Source organism: Azolla caroliniana, unplaced genomic scaffold, assembly GCF_043228905.1.
Source record: "Azolla caroliniana isolate FFs.n. ecotype wild unplaced genomic scaffold, voAzoCaro1.0.p SCAF_16, whole genome shotgun sequence".
Lineage (NCBI taxonomy): Eukaryota > Viridiplantae > Streptophyta > Polypodiopsida > Salviniales > Salviniaceae > Azolla > Azolla caroliniana.
Genome location: NW_028230451.1, coordinates 5,610,424 through 5,628,188, shown reverse-complemented (window position 1 = coordinate 5,628,188; position 17,765 = coordinate 5,610,424). Strand labels below are relative to the sequence as shown.

The 17,765-nt window shown below is 38.5% G+C and overlaps 1 protein-coding gene and 1 non-coding gene across 2 annotated transcripts; one reads left to right on the top strand and one right to left on the bottom strand.

The window, feature by feature from the left end:
• Positions 1–11,176: 11,176 nt before the first annotated feature.
• On the bottom strand, positions 11,177–14,621 carry LOC147853780 (uncharacterized). Its single transcript, XM_087332470.1, has 6 exons — positions 14,516–14,621; positions 13,737–14,321; positions 13,388–13,612; positions 12,310–13,082; positions 11,765–12,098; positions 11,177–11,694 (listed from the first exon to the last, which is right to left on the bottom strand). Exons 3-6 carry the CDS (start codon positions 13,489–13,491, stop codon positions 11,517–11,519), a joined length of 1,389 nt encoding a protein of 462 aa, XP_087188596.1. The 5' UTR covers positions 13,492–13,612; positions 13,737–14,321; positions 14,516–14,621; the 3' UTR covers positions 11,177–11,516.
• A 2,513-nt stretch (positions 14,622–17,134) lies between these two features.
• On the top strand, positions 17,135–17,207 carry TRNAK-CUU (transfer RNA lysine (anticodon CUU)). Its single transcript has one exon. It is a non-coding gene; the product is annotated as a tRNA-Lys (tRNA).
• Positions 17,208–17,765: the final 558 nt, after the last annotated feature.

The following is a 17,765-nucleotide window of genomic DNA, read 5'->3' as shown; positions in this document are numbered from 1 at the left end:
AATTTGTGAAAAACATGATTTGTTAAGTGGGCATGATAACGTGAGTGTCATACTCAAATTATCACCGAGACGTGTGCGCACATATATGCATGCATTATTTTCATATTGAGAGTTTCTAGAGTTTTTACTACATAGTAGTAACCCATATTTTAAGGAAAAAAGTCATATACAAGATATGTTGAAATTGGTCTCATTGTGAATGATAAATTTTCTATTTTATTTTATTATATTTACATCCCTCCACATATATAGACTGACACCTCCAATATTTGCTCCTATTATGAGTTGCAAAGAAGATGAAAATATTAGTTTGAAAGCACAATGAGGAATTGCCAACATGGTTGTTTTTAAGTGTGGCAATGATGCAAGTATGCTAGTCTTCAATGCGTAAGCTATTGAACAATGGCAAGGGTAGATTGTCAACATAATTACCATGCTTTGCGTTGACATTTATTGGAGAAGACGTGGTTTGATGTATCACATCCATTTTACCATGTTATAAAGTCTTGGGCATTAGAAAACTATTATATTATATAAAACAATTTCATCCTAATGTTTCTTATTGGTTTACCTATTACACACTCTAGTAATGATATGGTGGCACCAAAGGAACCCTATGAAAACACAGCTTCTTGTTTCCCACATTGTATAGTAGATCTAACTCTTCATGCCTCCATGTTTGTGAGCAGTGAATATGTGTTAGTGGTGTTCTCTTCTTGTGCTTTCAAGTATTGAAGTGACATTAAATCCATTATATAGTCATTTTTGTTGATTCATTCAATGCTTCATATTGATATCACTAATTGGTTATTTGCTTTAGAATTCAACACATTTTTTGTTGGTGGGGTTCTAAGGTCTAAGAGCCTAACCAAAAGATAGAAGTTGCCTCTTTAGATCCACTATTGGTGGCCCTTCGGCTTTTATTGCACATTTAGCTCAAACTTCTTTCTTGGTATCCAATATGAGAGTAAGTTGTAACCAATGTGCCTTCTTTTCCAAGTTATATGATCACATCCAAAAACTAATAGTGAATTACCACATTTTTATGGTAATGTTATAGCAACATATTTTTATTTTGTCATGCTTTGCCATGTACATGAATATTTTAGGAGTTACTTGGTCTAATAGACATTTTATGAACCCGAAACCCTTTTGTAACGAGGATAAGTATAAAAGCCAATAAATGTTCACTTCACTTAAAATTGCAGACCAAGATCAAACCAAATACATTGTTGTTATTTCATCATTCTTACATCGTCGAGCAAGGCAATTATACAACAAACAATACCAAAATAAGGTTTGCAAACTAATATTAATGATTATCTTAGCTTGTGCCTGAATTCCTTGTCTCACATTAAAGAGACCATGAGCTTAATCAAACAAAACAATGTTATTGAGTGTGGTTGAGGATGAACTATAACACGTATGGGTGATGGTGGTTTGGCCATCTAGAACCCCCTACCATTCCCACCCATGTGTTGACGAAGTTGCTATTGGGAATGTAATGATTATGCTTTTGCTATATGCAAATGATGTAGTGCTTTTTGCAAATACTTTAGGAGATGCACAAAAGCTTATGAAGGCATTGGAAAAAATTTGCATGCATACTAAATTAAGTGTCAATAGCTGTAAAACAAAGATTATGCTTGTGAAGAGCCAAAAAAGAGATAAACCATGCATTATGTACAACAATGAGCCACTTGGATGTGTGGAAAGCTTCAAATATCTTGGCCTTGAAGTTCCTTCAAATCATAGATGGAATGAATGTGCTAGACGCTGCTTAGAGGCGGGTAAGCAAGCATACTATGCATTTGAGAACACATGCAATCTTGGAGATATTAAGTGTTGGGTCCTTAAGAAATATCTTTTCGACACTTTGGTAACATCGATTCTTCTCTATGGGGTGGAAGTATGGGGCGGTAGCATCCCTAAATCTATGTGGAAAGAGTTTGAAAATGTCCAAAAACATTTTCTTACAAAGTTTCTGCAAGTTAAGAAACAAACACCCTACACCCTCCTCCTTGAGACGGGATCGCTTCCTATTGAGATCATGGCCATGGAAAGGGTTGTTGAATACATGCTTAGGGATCAAAAAAGTCCCTCACATCGACTTCCTAGAATTGTATGGAAAGCAAGCAAAAAGATCCAAAAGACGCATAAAAGCAAAATTTTGTGTTTTGGTTGGATGCAAGCTATAGAAAAATGGTTTGGTAGATGGGATGCGAGACACTTGCTACATGATGCATTAGTAGATTCCTCTATAAATGAGGCCTTTTTGCAATGCCAATGTAATCATGACAGGGACAAATGTGGAGGCTCATGCTTCACACATTATACTACACATGTTGCACCTAACTACAAAACTATATTATGTCATATGATATGGCAAGCCTTGAACCCATGACCTTATACTACATGGGTCGAGCTCTTGACCATTAGACCATACATTGTAATACATAAAATATTATTTTCATTTATATTTTATTATAGAAAATTGATGTATATTCCATATTTGTCTAGAACATTCTAGAAACTTCAGGAGTACTCTTGAGAACACTATAAAAGGAGGCACAAGGCATTATTTCGAACCAAATCGGTTCAACGCCAGTCTTAAGCCTCCTAGCTATTATTGTATACTCTCTTCACATAATATATATCTTTTATCATCATTCTCTCACCCTTTCTCTCTCTATCTCTCTCTCGCTCTCACTCTTTCCTTATCTCGAGCGTTCTACACCTCTCTTAGTACTAATCCTTATCTTTTAGTACTAATTCCTTATATGTCTTAGTACTGATCCTTACAGTTTGAATCTATTTGCCTTCTGTCCTCCTTCCATTTCCTCCTTTCCTCCTCTTCCTTTTATCTTCTTACATATCCCCTTTTTCCGGTCTTCTTTTTTGTTTCCCTCATCTTCTAACCCCTTTCTTCCTTTCATACTAATCCTCTTATCCTCCCTAGTAAAATGGAAATTGTTAGTGCTCAAGAATACCAATATGTTTTCTCGGAGCTCCAGTGCTTAAAGGAGAAATTTGTAGCACTAGAACAAGAAAATCATCGTTTGTTGGGGGATCTTCAACAAATAGTGCTAGAAAAACAACAACAACACGGGGAGCTGATGTTACGTGTGCAACAACTCGAAGCAACCATCGTAGCGATGCAACAATAAGGACCCAGAACACAAGGGATTCATAAAGAACCCAAGATCGGCCTTCCCATGAAATTCGATGGAACGCAATCGCAATTTAGAGGGTTCCTTAATCAGGTATAACTAGTTATTCAAATGCATCCTTCCCGATATCCCACCGATGCATCACAAGTGGGTTTAGTAGGCACATTGTTAAGTGGCTCAACGTTGTCATGGTTCGCTCCGCTGTTAGAAAAAGAATCTCCATTACTAAACAATTTTGAAGAATTTATAAGTGAGTTTAAAGCCTGTTATAGAGATACAGACAGCATAAGGACAACAATCAACAAAATCCGACGACTACGTCAAGGCGATCGTCCAACCTCCACATACGCTGCAGATTTTCGTCTACTTGCCTCCGATATCCCCTGGGATGATCAAGCGTTAATGGAGCAATTTCGTTATGGTCTACGTAACGATGTCAAAGATTTACTCTTGACCTTTCCCGAAGAACCAAAGTCATTAACAAAAGCAATCAGTCACGCAGTGAGATGTGACAATCGCCTCTTCGAACGACGTTCAGAACGTCAGTTCCAGATGCCAAGGGCAAGATTTGAGCCTACTTACGCCTCAGTGGTAGTGAAACCTTTTCCAAGGGAGTCATATAATGCACCTCCAGTAAGTACTCCAACTCCGATGGAAATTGACACCACACGTCATCGCGGACCGCTATCGGAAGAAGAAAAGCAACGACGCCGAGCAAACCGACTATGTCTTTATTGCGGTGGACCAGGGCATATCAGTGTAAACTGTCCCTATAGGCCAAGAAGGCAGGTAAACCAAATAGTTGCTAATTCTAATTGTACTGAACCTGAGTCTATTTCAGTAGGGATATCTGATAGTCCTAATAGTACTAATAGCCCAAATCTAGCGAACAAATTTGATGTCCTTAGTCAGTTAGAAGAAGAGTTAAACGACTAAGTTCAACCAAAATAGGAGCCGTTTGGTTGGACAGCCCTAGATCTTTGCAGCCCATTAGTGGTTCCATTCCCTCTAAGCAAGTTAGCAATGTGTTCGTAGCCCAAGTAACAGTTAGTACTAAAAATACCCCTCCAATACATGTCTTAGCACTTCTAGATTTCGAAGCTAATTCTTGCTTCATGGATAGGAAATTTTCCCAAGCTCATCAGATATCACTCAAAAAACTCCCGCGTCCAGCCTCTGTAGTAGTCATTGATGGTCGTCCCATTGCTTCCGGAAATATCATAGAAGAGTCAAAGCCCGCTAATATTGTCCTAAATAATCTAACATGTGTAGTATCATTTAATATAATTAGCATCCCAGAACACCCCATTGTTTTAGGATTACCATGGTTCGAATTACATAACCCAAACATAGATTGGAGAACAAGAGAAATCCAGTATCGAAAAGCCTGAGGGTCTACTCATGAGATTGCAACCATTTCGCTACATCAGTTGCGGGAAGGACGCAAGGAAGAAATGTTTCTCTTCGCAATATCAGTAATGCCCTCAAACACCATTAAAGAGGAGTCCACCGTTCAACTTCTAAAGAAGTATCATCATTATGTTGATGTGTTCGATAAAGTACAAGCCAATACGCTTCCTCACCATTGACCGTATGACTGCCCCATCGATTTACAACCAGGGAAAGAGCCACCATGGGGACCAATCTACAATTTGTCACCAACCAAGCTAGAAGTCCTACGAGCCTATATAGAGGAGAATTTGGAAAATGGTTTCATTCGGCATTCGAAATCTCCAACCAGCGCACCCATTTTCTTCGTCAAGAAAAAGGATGGATCACTTCGTCTCGTTGTAGATTACCATGGCTTGAATAAGGTTACAATCAGAAATAGGTATGCACTTCCCCTTATCTCAAGTCTTTTAGAACGGATCAATGGTGCCAGGTTCTTCACGAAGATCAACTTATGGGGAACCTATAACCTCGTACGGATCCAACCAGGAGATGAATGGAAGACCGCGTTTCGCACCAGATATGGGCACTTCGAGTATACAGTCATGCCGTTCAGCCTCACTAATGCACCATCAGTCTTCCAGCACATGGCAAATGATATATTCCGAGATATCTTGGATGTTTATTTGATCATCTATTTGGATGATCTATTGGTTTATTCGAAGACCCAAGAAGAGCGTGAGTCTCATGTACTATCAGTACTAAAACGACTTCGAGAACATGATCTTTATGCAAAGCTGGAAAAATGTAGTTTTGGGTGCAACCAAGTGGAATTTTTGGGCTATGTCATTTCCTCGGAAGGCATCTCCATGGACCCAGCTAAGGTCAAAACTGTGGTAGAGTGGCAAACTCCGCATTCGATGCGAGATGTGCAATGCTTTTAGGCTTTGCCAATTTTTACCGAAAGTTCATACAAGATTACTCAAAGCTCATTCTGCCTCTCACACAACTTACCAAGAAGGGACAATCATTCGTTTGGTCTAAAGAAACGGACATGGCTTTCGAGAGTCTTAAAAAGGCATTTATATTGGCTCCAATTCTAGCTCATGTCGATCCGGAACAACCATTCATTATGGAAGCAGACGCATCGGATTTCGCATTGGGGAGCATTCTGTCACAACGGGGTAATGATGAGAAGCTACATCCTGTGGCTTTTCACTCACGCAAGTTTGACGCCGCCAAAATCAACTACGAAATTCATGATAAGGAGCTATTGGCAATAGTGGACTCTTTTACGCAATGGAGGCATTTTCTAGAGGGATCCTCTCATCAAGTCACCGTATTTAGTGACCACAAAAACCTTGCCTACTTTTAGGACGCTCGTGTGTTAAATCGACGTCAAGCTCGGTGGGCCCACTTCCTCACGCGTTTCGACTTCAAAATTACATATCGTCCGGGGAAGCACCAAGGGAAGGCAGATGCATTATCACAACGTTCGTACCTAGCACCGCGTCCCGGTGAGCCAGCTTTTGATAACCAAAAGCAAGTAATCTTGGGATCGACACAATTGCAAGCAACACAAGTCTTTGGCATGCCCATGGATTCCCACATTATCGATACTATAGGTGAGGACTTGAAGACCGATGCTTTCGCCCAAGCCATTCTAGCACAAATTGATCCCTCTCGTGCATCTTGTTCACAGTCGCAACCACCAGGTACAGACTATCGACAATTCAAATACCATGATAGATTACTATTCTTTAATGAACTCTTGTATGTTCCTAATGGTTCTTGCCGCCTTCGAGTAGTCCAAAACTATCATGACACATATACAGTTGGGCATTTTGGTAGTACAAAACATTAGATTTAGTACAACGATCATTTTGGTGGCCCTATATTCGACAATTTGTCGAAGATTTTGTTCGGACTTGTGATACATGTTGCAGAGCGAAAATGCCAAGGCATCATCCATATGGTTTATTAGAACCATTACCAATTCCAAGCAAGTCGTGGCAATCCATTGCTCTAGACTTCATCACAAATCTTCCAGTCTCTAAGTCAATGCAATTCTAATAGTCGTAGATCAATATACGAAGATGGCTCATTTCTTGCCATGTACTAAGGAAATATCCAGTGAAGAAACCGTTGAAATTATCATGTGTGAAGTATGTCGGCATCATGGCCTTCCCTATAGTATCATTAGCGACCGTGGACCCCAGTTCGTATCGAAATTCTGGAAGCACCTTTTTAAAATGCTCAAGGTCACTTGTAACCTCTCCTCCCCCTACCACCCACAAACAAATGGCCAAGCAGAACGAACAAATCAAACACTGGAGCAATATCTTCGGTGCTTTCTAAGCTATCATCAGGATGACTGGGTAAATATTCTCCACTTCGCCGAATTTGCCTACAATAATTCAGTCCACGCATCGACTAAAGTTACGCCATTTATGCTTATACGGGTTCTCACCCCCGGTGGTGTGTATTTGAAACCCCAGAGTTGTCCACAAATCCTTGCGCAAAGGATCGTTTAGAGCGGTTACGCAAGATACAAGCCGATTTATCTACTCATCTCCAACAAGCTCAACAAACACACAAGGTTTACGCGGATCGTCATCGACTTCCATCCAGTTTTAACATTGGAGATCGGGTATGGCTACTATGACAACACATCAAGACTACTCACCCATGCGAGAAGTTGGATTATCGGCGATTAGGTCATTTCCGTATTATAGGAAAGATTAATGATGTTGCTTTTCGTCTCGATCTACCTCTGCAACTTCGGATACATCCGGTGTTTCATAGTTCTCTTCTCGAACCCTATCAAGAGAGCACCATCCCAGGACGTATTATACAGCCTCCACCCCCAATCAAGCTTGAAGATGGACCTGAGTACGAGGTTGCCGCCATCCTTGATTCTAAGATTGTTCGCAACAAGCTCTACTATCTAGTCAATTGGCTAGGATATAGTCCCAACGAGCGTACTTGGGAACCGATAGAGAATGTGACAAATGCTCGTGCTCTTCTTGAAGACTTCCATCGTCAATATCCAGACAAACCGGGTCCTCAATCCAAAACGACTCGTGACACTCATCATTTTAAAGGGGGGATAGTGTCATGATATGGCAAGACTCAAACCCATGACCTTATGCTACATGGATCGAGCTCTTGACCATTAGACCATACATTGTAATACATAGAGTATTATTTTCATTTATGTTTTATTATAGAAAATTGATGTATATTCCAGATTTCTCTGGAACATTCTAGAAACTTCAGGAGTACTCCTGAGAACACTATAAAAGGAGGCACAAGGCATTATTTCGAACCAAATCGGTTCAACGCTAGTCTTAAGCCTCCTAACTACTATTGTATGCTCTCTTCACATAATATATATCTTTTATCATCATTCTCTCACCCTTTCTCTCTCTCTCTCTCTCTCACCCTCTCTCTCTCTCTCTCTCTCTCTCTCTCTCTCTCTCTCTCTCTCTCTCTCTCTCTCTCTCTCTCACTCACTCACTCACTCTTTCCTTATCTCAAGAGTTCTATACCTCTCTTAGTACTAATTCCTTATCTGTCTTAGTACTAATCTTGACATATTCTTTGCGAAACGGGGAAACTGTACACATTGATACATGTTAGAGCCCATCCCGTTATCTGCCATTTGAACCATTGCTTCCATGCGACTTAGTTCACATGCATTGCGATGTGAGATAGGGCGTTGGGGCACAAGTGATGAGAGTGATCGGCTATGCACAGTTTGCCCTAAACAAGTTCGTGAGTCTGACTTTGATATAATGCTCTGCTTTTGATCATATTCGACCATGCTTTACACATCTCTTCAATCGAGCCCAATCCTTGCACAAATTTCTCTCACAACCACAATGTGCACTTTCGATTGCAACATTCGTTGGTAAAGTTCTTGAACATCGAGAGTCACTACTCATTTTCACACATATCACGTGAAATGTAATGTTTTTGGTCTCATAGGTCATATTGACCTCCGAAGACGATAATATAATCTCTCTCTCTCTCTCTCTCTCTCTCTCTCTCTCTCTCTCTCTCTCTCTCTCTCTCTCTCTCTCTCTCTCTCTCTCTCTCTCATCCTAGGTGCTTCTCTCGCTTTGGAGACCTCTCCATTTTGGATTGACCTATGCTAGAGATCTTTCGAAGACAAAAGTTATAATATATCTTAACTTGAGAATCTCACATGTGCCAGAAACTAGATTCTTTCATCTCTTTTTTATCTTCTTTATTTTTATATTTACTAAATAATTTTTATTTTATTTTGATTTGTTATTCTCAAAGTCTAACACTTAATATTACTTAATATTATTTATTTTTATATTTACTTAAAAGACATTAATATGTCTTTCTCTCTCTCTCTCTCTCTCTCTCTCTCTCTCTCTCTCTCTCTGACACACACACACACACACACAACTTACCCTAGCGATAAATTGTTACACTGCTAACTATGGCTTGGGTTCAAACTCAAATTTCTCACCTCTCTATTACTAGATGCCCTTGTGGAATTTAGGGGTTGAACCTTTTCGTCTCCATTAGGTGGCCTTACCAATTGAGCTACATCCATTTGGGTGTTCTCTCAAACCCACAACAAATCTGTAAAAAAACACTAAAATCATACCACAATTGAGTTTGATTATCATTGCAAGGGTTTGGGATATGTTGAAACAAATTGGCAAAACAAACATTCCATTGAGGACAAAATTTCCACTTGTTCCAATAAAGAAAATTGTCATATTAGTACTCCCTTTACCTTTGATAGACATTCTTTGACTCCATGCTTATCATCAAATACAAAAGTGTTGCACATATCCAATTAAGATGCAATCCCCAATATCGCAAAAATAGGAAAACTATATCTATCTCTGTTTTCAACTCAACCTGTGTGAATTATACAAACAAGTTGTCTTTGTGTCAAATAACAATGCTACAAACATGCCAAATTTGAGGAATAGAATACTAAATCTGACAAGCAATTAGACATTGTATGAAACAATGAGTATTATCTTTCACTTGAATAATGGAAAAGACACAATTGCTTATTTCAAGTTCACATCACTTTAGGGCTAATTTGAAAACCTCCCAATCAATACTTTCCAAGTGAAGACATTTGCTACAATTAGCAACTTAAAATGCCAACTATGTTTCACGATCTATGGCCATCCATAACCAAATCTTTGTACCTTTCATTCTCGTTCAACCTTAGATGATAGCCATCAAAGAGACTCTATGGAGCAATGGTACAAGGGATTAGTAATCACTTGTAAACACATCACTCCATAAACACCAATCAACCCATGGTTGCTCTTCAATTTGAAGAGGTAAAGAACCTTAACCAATGTTATATTTTGTTGTTGTTGTGAAATAAACCCATAATTTCGTAGGATGTGTAATAACTTTTATGCTTCAACAAACTCCAAAATTCTTTGAGATTTGAGTCTCAATTACATTTCCCACCTCTTTGACCCCCAAACAAAAGAAACAATTAAACTAAGATTTCTAGGCCAACATAATAACAAAGAATATGTAAATACTCTTTTGCATAATTACAATGCTCTCTATTAGTGCCTATACAAATAAGGAGAGCAACAACTCCTGAGGTCGATAGCAAACAATATGTTGAAACCAAATTGGGGTCCTTCCAAGACAGAAACCCTTCAAAAACTTTGGTTTCAACATATTCAGTTTAAAGGTTTCATGGTTTGATTCAGGGTAAGTTTCAAAAGACATTAACAATTTGAGTTTGAGACTCCTAAACTGAATTGAACCATTGCTTACTACTATTGTATTGTTGGATTTATCAACATAAAAGTTGAGTACTAATGTTTAAAACTTTTACATCTTACCAAACATACAACATCAAAGAGTTGTTAGCTCTAAGTTTTGTACTAGAAAAATATAAACTACTGTGTTTTGTATTTCTGAAAATATTTCCTTTTGCCCGTGGTCAAAACTGCATACAATATTGTAACTGGGAAATATAAAGGTAGGACCAACATAAGCTCTACTGATATTTTTTGCCTATTTTTCAAACCACCAATGGAAGGGTTGAAAGTAGTCAATGCAAAATTGAGTTGATATTAGAATCCATTTCTAATTATTCATCAAGGATTCATCGTACGAGTGGTACTTTCTCTTACATCAACTCTTTGTGCATCATGTGAGTTATCGATATGTCCAAATTTGGATGTTTGAGAGACTAATTAGAGGCATGTCTACATAAGTTCATCGAAGGGCTGAAGTGATCACTTAAGAGAGCAAAACAGAACACATATTGGTTCATCAAAGGAGGTTCAAGCAGGGAATATACTCTTAATTTTAAGGAAGAATTCACTAAACATAAAATAGAAAACATAGCTAATTCTCATTTAAATTACAACACTTCCAAGACCAATGGGATTCCAAGGCCCAATACATCATTAGCTGTAAGAAATCAAAGGACGCGAATAGGGGGTTCATTCTGAGAAAAACTTACTTGAGAAGAAAGGTGCAACTTTTGAGCAATGTTTATAAGAGAAGAAAAGGACATATATTATTATTGTTAATATTATTATTATCATGGATTTTTACAACAGAATCTTTGCAAAACAAAGAAAAGTTAACACTGATTTTGCTTCCTTTGCCAAATTTTTAAATACAACAACTCGCAGCATGGGAATTCCATCATGGCTGATGTTTCTTTCTGTTATATATAAAGAAAAAGAATAGGACAATATAATGGCTCATTCTGCCTTGTCCAGTGCTTAATTAACACGACGAGGAGAGCCAGTATCAATGCATAACATATGTCCCTCTTCACTATTTTCACGTATGTAAAGGTCAATCCATAACCAAGTATGGGTTTTGGCTCAATGAAGTATGTTCTACCATATTCACATGATCTAACAAGCATGCCCCCATGAAGAGGAAAAGACATGATGATCAAGCTTGCTCTCATTGATTGTTGATTGCCTTGAAGGCATCACATGTTTCACAAGAGCAATCTTCAAATCTACATATGGAGCATCCCGTGCATATGCATACAGCACATCCCTGGCATGTTCGTGATCGCATACATCCTCGATTGACTTGCCGTGCCTCTCTCTCTTCTTCCTCTTGACATGACATAAACCTAGAATAGCAGAATCATCAATTAGAAAAGAAATGGAAAAATACATAATTACTGCACTTATCCAACCTACCTATCAAATGGGTAGTTTGCACACTCCCAATCAGGGTTCATCGATGCATTGTGGTATAGACGGCATTCTTCTTGGGTTTTACACCGCATACGGCGTTTCTTCGAGCACTTTTTGCATTGCATAAACTCATCTCGATGATATACTGATTTCACCACATGTACTTGTCTAGACCGAGATCGAGATTCCTTATATCTCTTTACAAATGCATCGAGACCCTTTACCTTTGAAAACATAACTTTCTGATCACCCAGAACTATCCAAATAGTATCCTTCCATTTTTTCGAAGCACCTCGACCGCCATGCTTCTCAAAATTAGCAGGTGTCATTGGTTTTCCTGAAAAATGTATTATACACTGGGCATGATATAATAACACATTGCATTATAGAATACGCAATGCCACACAGGCACAGCATTCATTATACATCACATAAAACAACGGATAAACTCCGCTATCATACATTATGTAAAGAGAGTTAGATCAGTGTAGATTATGTGAAAAAAAGCCAAATGAGCAGAATTGTAAAAAGGAGAAAGGTTTTCGTACCTTCGATACATTCTGAGCAACACTGACAATATATTTCAAGCATCCCACTTTGATATAGACGAAGAATCCCACATGTATCGCCGAACTTCTGACTTGTACATCCACACTTCAAATCAATGTAGCCATCATCTTCACCCTGTTTGCCAGTACCACCATCAAAGGTTTCACAGCTGTTCTGAGCAACATCTCCAATCCTTTCTTCAAAACCATGAACATCAATGTGATTTATTGAATTTTGGCCACCACGTTCAAACATACTTTTCCCTCCTTTTTTATCCCTCGAGGTTTTATGTAAACTTTCCAGGTAATGATCTAGCTCCAGATGTTGTTTTGATACACATTCTTCACTTTGAAACCCTGCAACCTTTTCATCATCTTCCAATCGATCATCCGTCTGTGATGCCAATTCAATACACAAGTGGCACTCTGCATCACTTGCTTCCTCATGACATCCATCAGAATCCTTCCTAACAAAAGTATCTGCCTCCACGGGCTTAGTTAAACTTATCAAAGCTGAAATCAACTCATTCTGGTTTAGTTTTTCTTCCACTTCATGAGATACAATTCTCTTTTCCAGTCTGTCATTACATAAAATCTTCTTCGCGCTTGTGCAACTGTCCATTGGTGATTCAAACAGTCGGGCATCATCAACTAGTAAAGGTTGGACAGTTGGTGAGACAGGAATATTTTCAGCAGCCTGAGTTTTATATGAATCATCTTCACTGGTCATTTCCTTCATCTTTTCCTTAATTAGCTTACAGTGCTGACAATTCCTGAAATAACATCAATAACATAGATTTGATGTTGCAGCTGCAAATCAAAGGTGTATGCCAATATGCACTCATGTTGCCATACAGATAGAAAATAGCAGATTCACTAACAAGGTTTCAAACAAACCAAGTCATATTTACCATTAGATGCAAACACTCACAATCCTACCAGAACTATGTTATCTTTAACATAGCTGCAAATCAAATCAAGATTGAATAACTGCCTAAAAATCACATCATGTGACCACAGTGTGCAACTAGAGACAAGTCAGTAAAGATGTGAGCTCAAGTAAATAACACAAACTCACCTGCTTCCTTGTCTTGCCAGAGAATGTACAACTTCCATATGGTTTTGCAAATCATTGACCTCCATTCTTAACTTTTCATTCTCTGCTTTCAGTTGTATGTACATTTCCTCAGATACATTTAATGTTTCTTCTTCAAGTACCTTGGATCGATGCAAAAGGTCGTTTTTCTCTGCTCCATTTTGTCTAGACTTCTTGTTTATAGGAATACCAAATCTTTTATGCTTGCTGGAAAGACCAGAAGAAATATCTAGACTATTTACATTCGTTCTCTGATGCATATTAGGCCCAGCTCCATTCATTAGATCTGATTCTTTCTTCCACATTCGATTTCGAGTCATGATATCTTTACCTTGCACTGTATTATCATGTGTTTCTCTTGAATCTTTGCTGATCTCCCTGACTTGAGCATAAACCTCGTCAAAACCCACACCAGGGTTTACTCTGTTTATCTCCACACTTTCTTGCTTTCTCTTTCTCCTCCTCCAATTCTGACCAATATCTACTTTTTGTTCAAAATCCGAAGGCACAAATTCCCCAGCCTGATCTCCATCATTGTCACATTTATAAACCCAGCCATTCACAAAAGTCAGTTTCCCCACTTTCTCAGCTTTTCCCACTCTTGCACTCTTGCCAAAAGTTGCTTTTCCTTGCTTTTCTGTTAATGTATGACGATGATTTAGATCTTCCTGCAAACATGCATCGATGCCTCTCATAGTTATCTTTTCTCTGATCCAACAAGGATCTTCGTCCATTTCGTGATAGCCATCACATACATCATCTGATTGCATTAAACCGTGACATGTATTTGCATAAATATAGACACGCGCAACACCTGTTCTTGCAATGCTCTTCTGCGAGCTTCTCTGAGGTGGTTACAAACAAAAGAAAGATGATCGTGCGTGTATCCTTCTGTGCCGTAACTCGAGTTCTCGAGCTGTCGGAAAGAAACAGAGGTAAAAGAAACAACTTAACACGGAAGTGCTAAAATCGAAACCCTAACACGACAGCGGAATCAAACACGGGAACTAGAAAAACCGACACATAACCCTAAACCTAAACCTAAACCTAAACGCAAACCTGACCCTAGCATCAACCCTAACCCTAAGAAACAGAGGAAACAGATGATACCTGCTGCGAATATTGTTAGCTCGTAATCGTTCGAAGGAGACGATCAAAACTCGTGAAGAAGAAGACGGAAGAATAAGAAGGAAATATTTTACAGTAGCCTCACTTTGGGTGACCGGCTACCGCCGGTAAATACTTGGCTCAATCTTGTTTTCTGTTTTTCATTTATGGGGGTGTTGCTTGGCTTCATCATTTTGTCCGGACATTATTAATGTCTCTTGTCCAGGAAGAGCCAGCCCATTTCAATCGTCTCGTTTGATTTGGCTTCGTCATTTTCGTCCGGTCATTGATGCCGCTTGTCCAACAATTGTTTGGGTCTCACTTGGGTTCATCATTCTGTCCAGAGATTAATGTCGCTTATCCGTTTCAATCGCCTGATGCCACACAGGCATTCAATTTGTCTCTCGTCCAGGAAGAGTCGGGTCATTTCAATCATCTAGTTTGATTTGGCTTCATCGTTTTGTTCAGGCATTGATGCCACTTGTCCAAGAGGAGCCAATCCATTTCAATTGCTTGGTTCTCTCATATCATTCTGTTTGGACTCTGGAGATTGATGTCGCTTGTTCGAGAGGAGCTAGGTCATTTCAATCACCTAATGCCACATGGTCTCGAGAGTGCTTGTAACTAAGCTCGAGGCTCGCAAGGGGTGTAAGGGTGGAAGACAAGATTCGAGCTTATCCCCCCTAGGCACATGTGTTTGTGGGTCCCTCAACTTTCTTTATAGTTTTGATTGAGCAACCCTAAATAGTGTTTCGTAAAACAACAAGGAAAGGTTGGTAATTGAACTCAATGTGACATATAACACAAAACCATGGATTAACAACACACTCAAAGAAAAAGGTGGGAGGGGGGATGTCACACTCCCCATGGTAACAATGGAAATGGTCATTCGCAAGGTTCAAAACTATACTCAAGCAATTCTAGAACTTTGAGCCAATATTGATAGCAATAATGTTATTCCTTGCCTCTACCGTAACACTCTCTCTCACCTCCATCTACTTGACATTATACGAGTACATACTTGCCTATGAATTCCATAATTAATTATCTAAATTTGTATATCTATACGCAAACACAAAGTCAGAGAGCCTTCCAAATTAAATGTGACAATAAGTTGTCGAATTACTAAAAGAGAACATGTCTTTTTGCCTCTCCATGGGATTCTAGATCACTAACATTGGGGATGAAATGATCATTTCATTTAACACCCTTCCATATAGGACGAGATAACAAGACTATCAAAGGCATCAAAATGTGAAAGTTATTTTGGTTCCTCAACATTGCCATGGATTTTAACATGGATTGTTGGCATGAACAAGTGGCCAAGGGTGGTACATTGAATATGTAAATGGGTCGAGCATCAATACTAGCCAACTATTGAAAGAAAGTGAATATTAGTGTGTATTATAGGTTCAACTCTCATTTCACTCACTAATTAGTTGTCTTTGTCTCTGCCTTGCCTCATTTAGGAGCACATGAATTAAGAAAGATAAGATTGTGAAATTTATTAGATTAAATTAGTTAAGTTCACGACTACTCGATATCACAATTATCTAGCATATTAGATTCATGATGCTTTATTTACATATTGAGTATATTCTACTTAGTACAAAAAATAATAATTTATTTCTTCCATTTTGACCTACTCGGTGTATTCTAGTTACTTATAAGCACACCATGTGGGGGATGTTTTTGTTCTAGAGGAGATATGTTTGATTTAAAGTTTATAACATGGCATAAAATGTAATGCTTTTGACATTCCACATATGTGCACGAAGTATTCGTAAATTTTGATGTCTAACTAGAGTTATGATTTCTCCACAATATGTGGGGGTTTATTGAATCGTTGACTTCTACAGGAGAAATTAATATCGTTTCCTAGTTCCACATTTCATACGAAACGAAGGTTGCTCACAATTTAGGATTGTGAACACTCATGCCACTAGATGGTGTAGCCTGTAGTTAGAAATATGGATCTTTACTTCCTTTACAAGCTATTTTGAATCATTCATTTGTCTGTCCTTGACTCTCCTCCTCTCTTGTGTAATTTCAATAATATAATTTATGAGCTTGTGAGTCACATACAATTCAAAGAGTCAAGCTTATACGCTTATATATGTGGCTCGAAGAAACTTCGTTATTTTCACAACTCAATTACATTTTATTATTCAGAGGTGTCAAAGAAGATGGATTTGTGATACAACCAAACTTATTCATGCACACACATTGTTCATGCGATTTTCGTGTGGGGGCATGCCACCTCTATAATGAAATTTGTCTACGAAACCTAGTGGTATACTAAACATGATACTCTAGTTCCCATGGTTGCTATCGCAAACTCAAGGATGTTCATGCCGAATTCCAAATTCTTACCATGTTCATACACCAACGAAGGAGAGATAATACACTAATTACACCTTACAACTTTCCACACACAAAGGTGATGCTAACCAATTTAAAGAGGCTCTAAATTGTGCAGTGATCTATGCCAAACCACTAGGAAAAGTCTAATATTCATATACATATCTCTTATGTGCATCTCACTACATATAAGCCCTAAAACGCGTGATTCTAACTACATTTTCATTCAAATTTCTTTTATTTATTCTTAAAAAGAAATAAGCCGGCCTAGCTCAGTTGGTAGAGCGCAAGGCTCTTAACCTTGTGGTCATGGGTTCGAGCCCCATGGCCGGCGAAAGTTTTTTGTGTCACATATTATTCCTACACATACACATGTTTCGAGGAGTATATTATACATAATCGTTTCGAAATCATGAAACCCCACTTCTTTATCATTTCTAGGTAAGTTCTTCATTAATACGTAGAAAGTGCCCACGTTTTTAACCCCGAGTCCCGACACCTTTTACTATGTAATTTCTTTTGTTTTACTTGTTGTCCCACCTTTTAGTATCGAACAAATGAAATAAGAAAGAAACAAGTAATTGCATTCCTAATAACGAAACTAGAGAGGCTATTGCATGCCGAATCATCCTTGGTTAATAAATAATATCCATATAGGCTACAATATTGACATGTTAGTGAAGGGGGCGAACATCTCGCACATTCGATATGTTTGTGCATTTTCATGGAGAATGGATTATGAATGTGCTCTACCCTCTAGGTAGTCCTAAGTACAACCCTAGAAACACGGAAAGTGAATGATCAACCATCACAAATGGCCACACAAAGCTACTATTTTCATTTTGCCAATAATACAAGGACATGCGACCATTTCTCATATTGCCTAATCTCC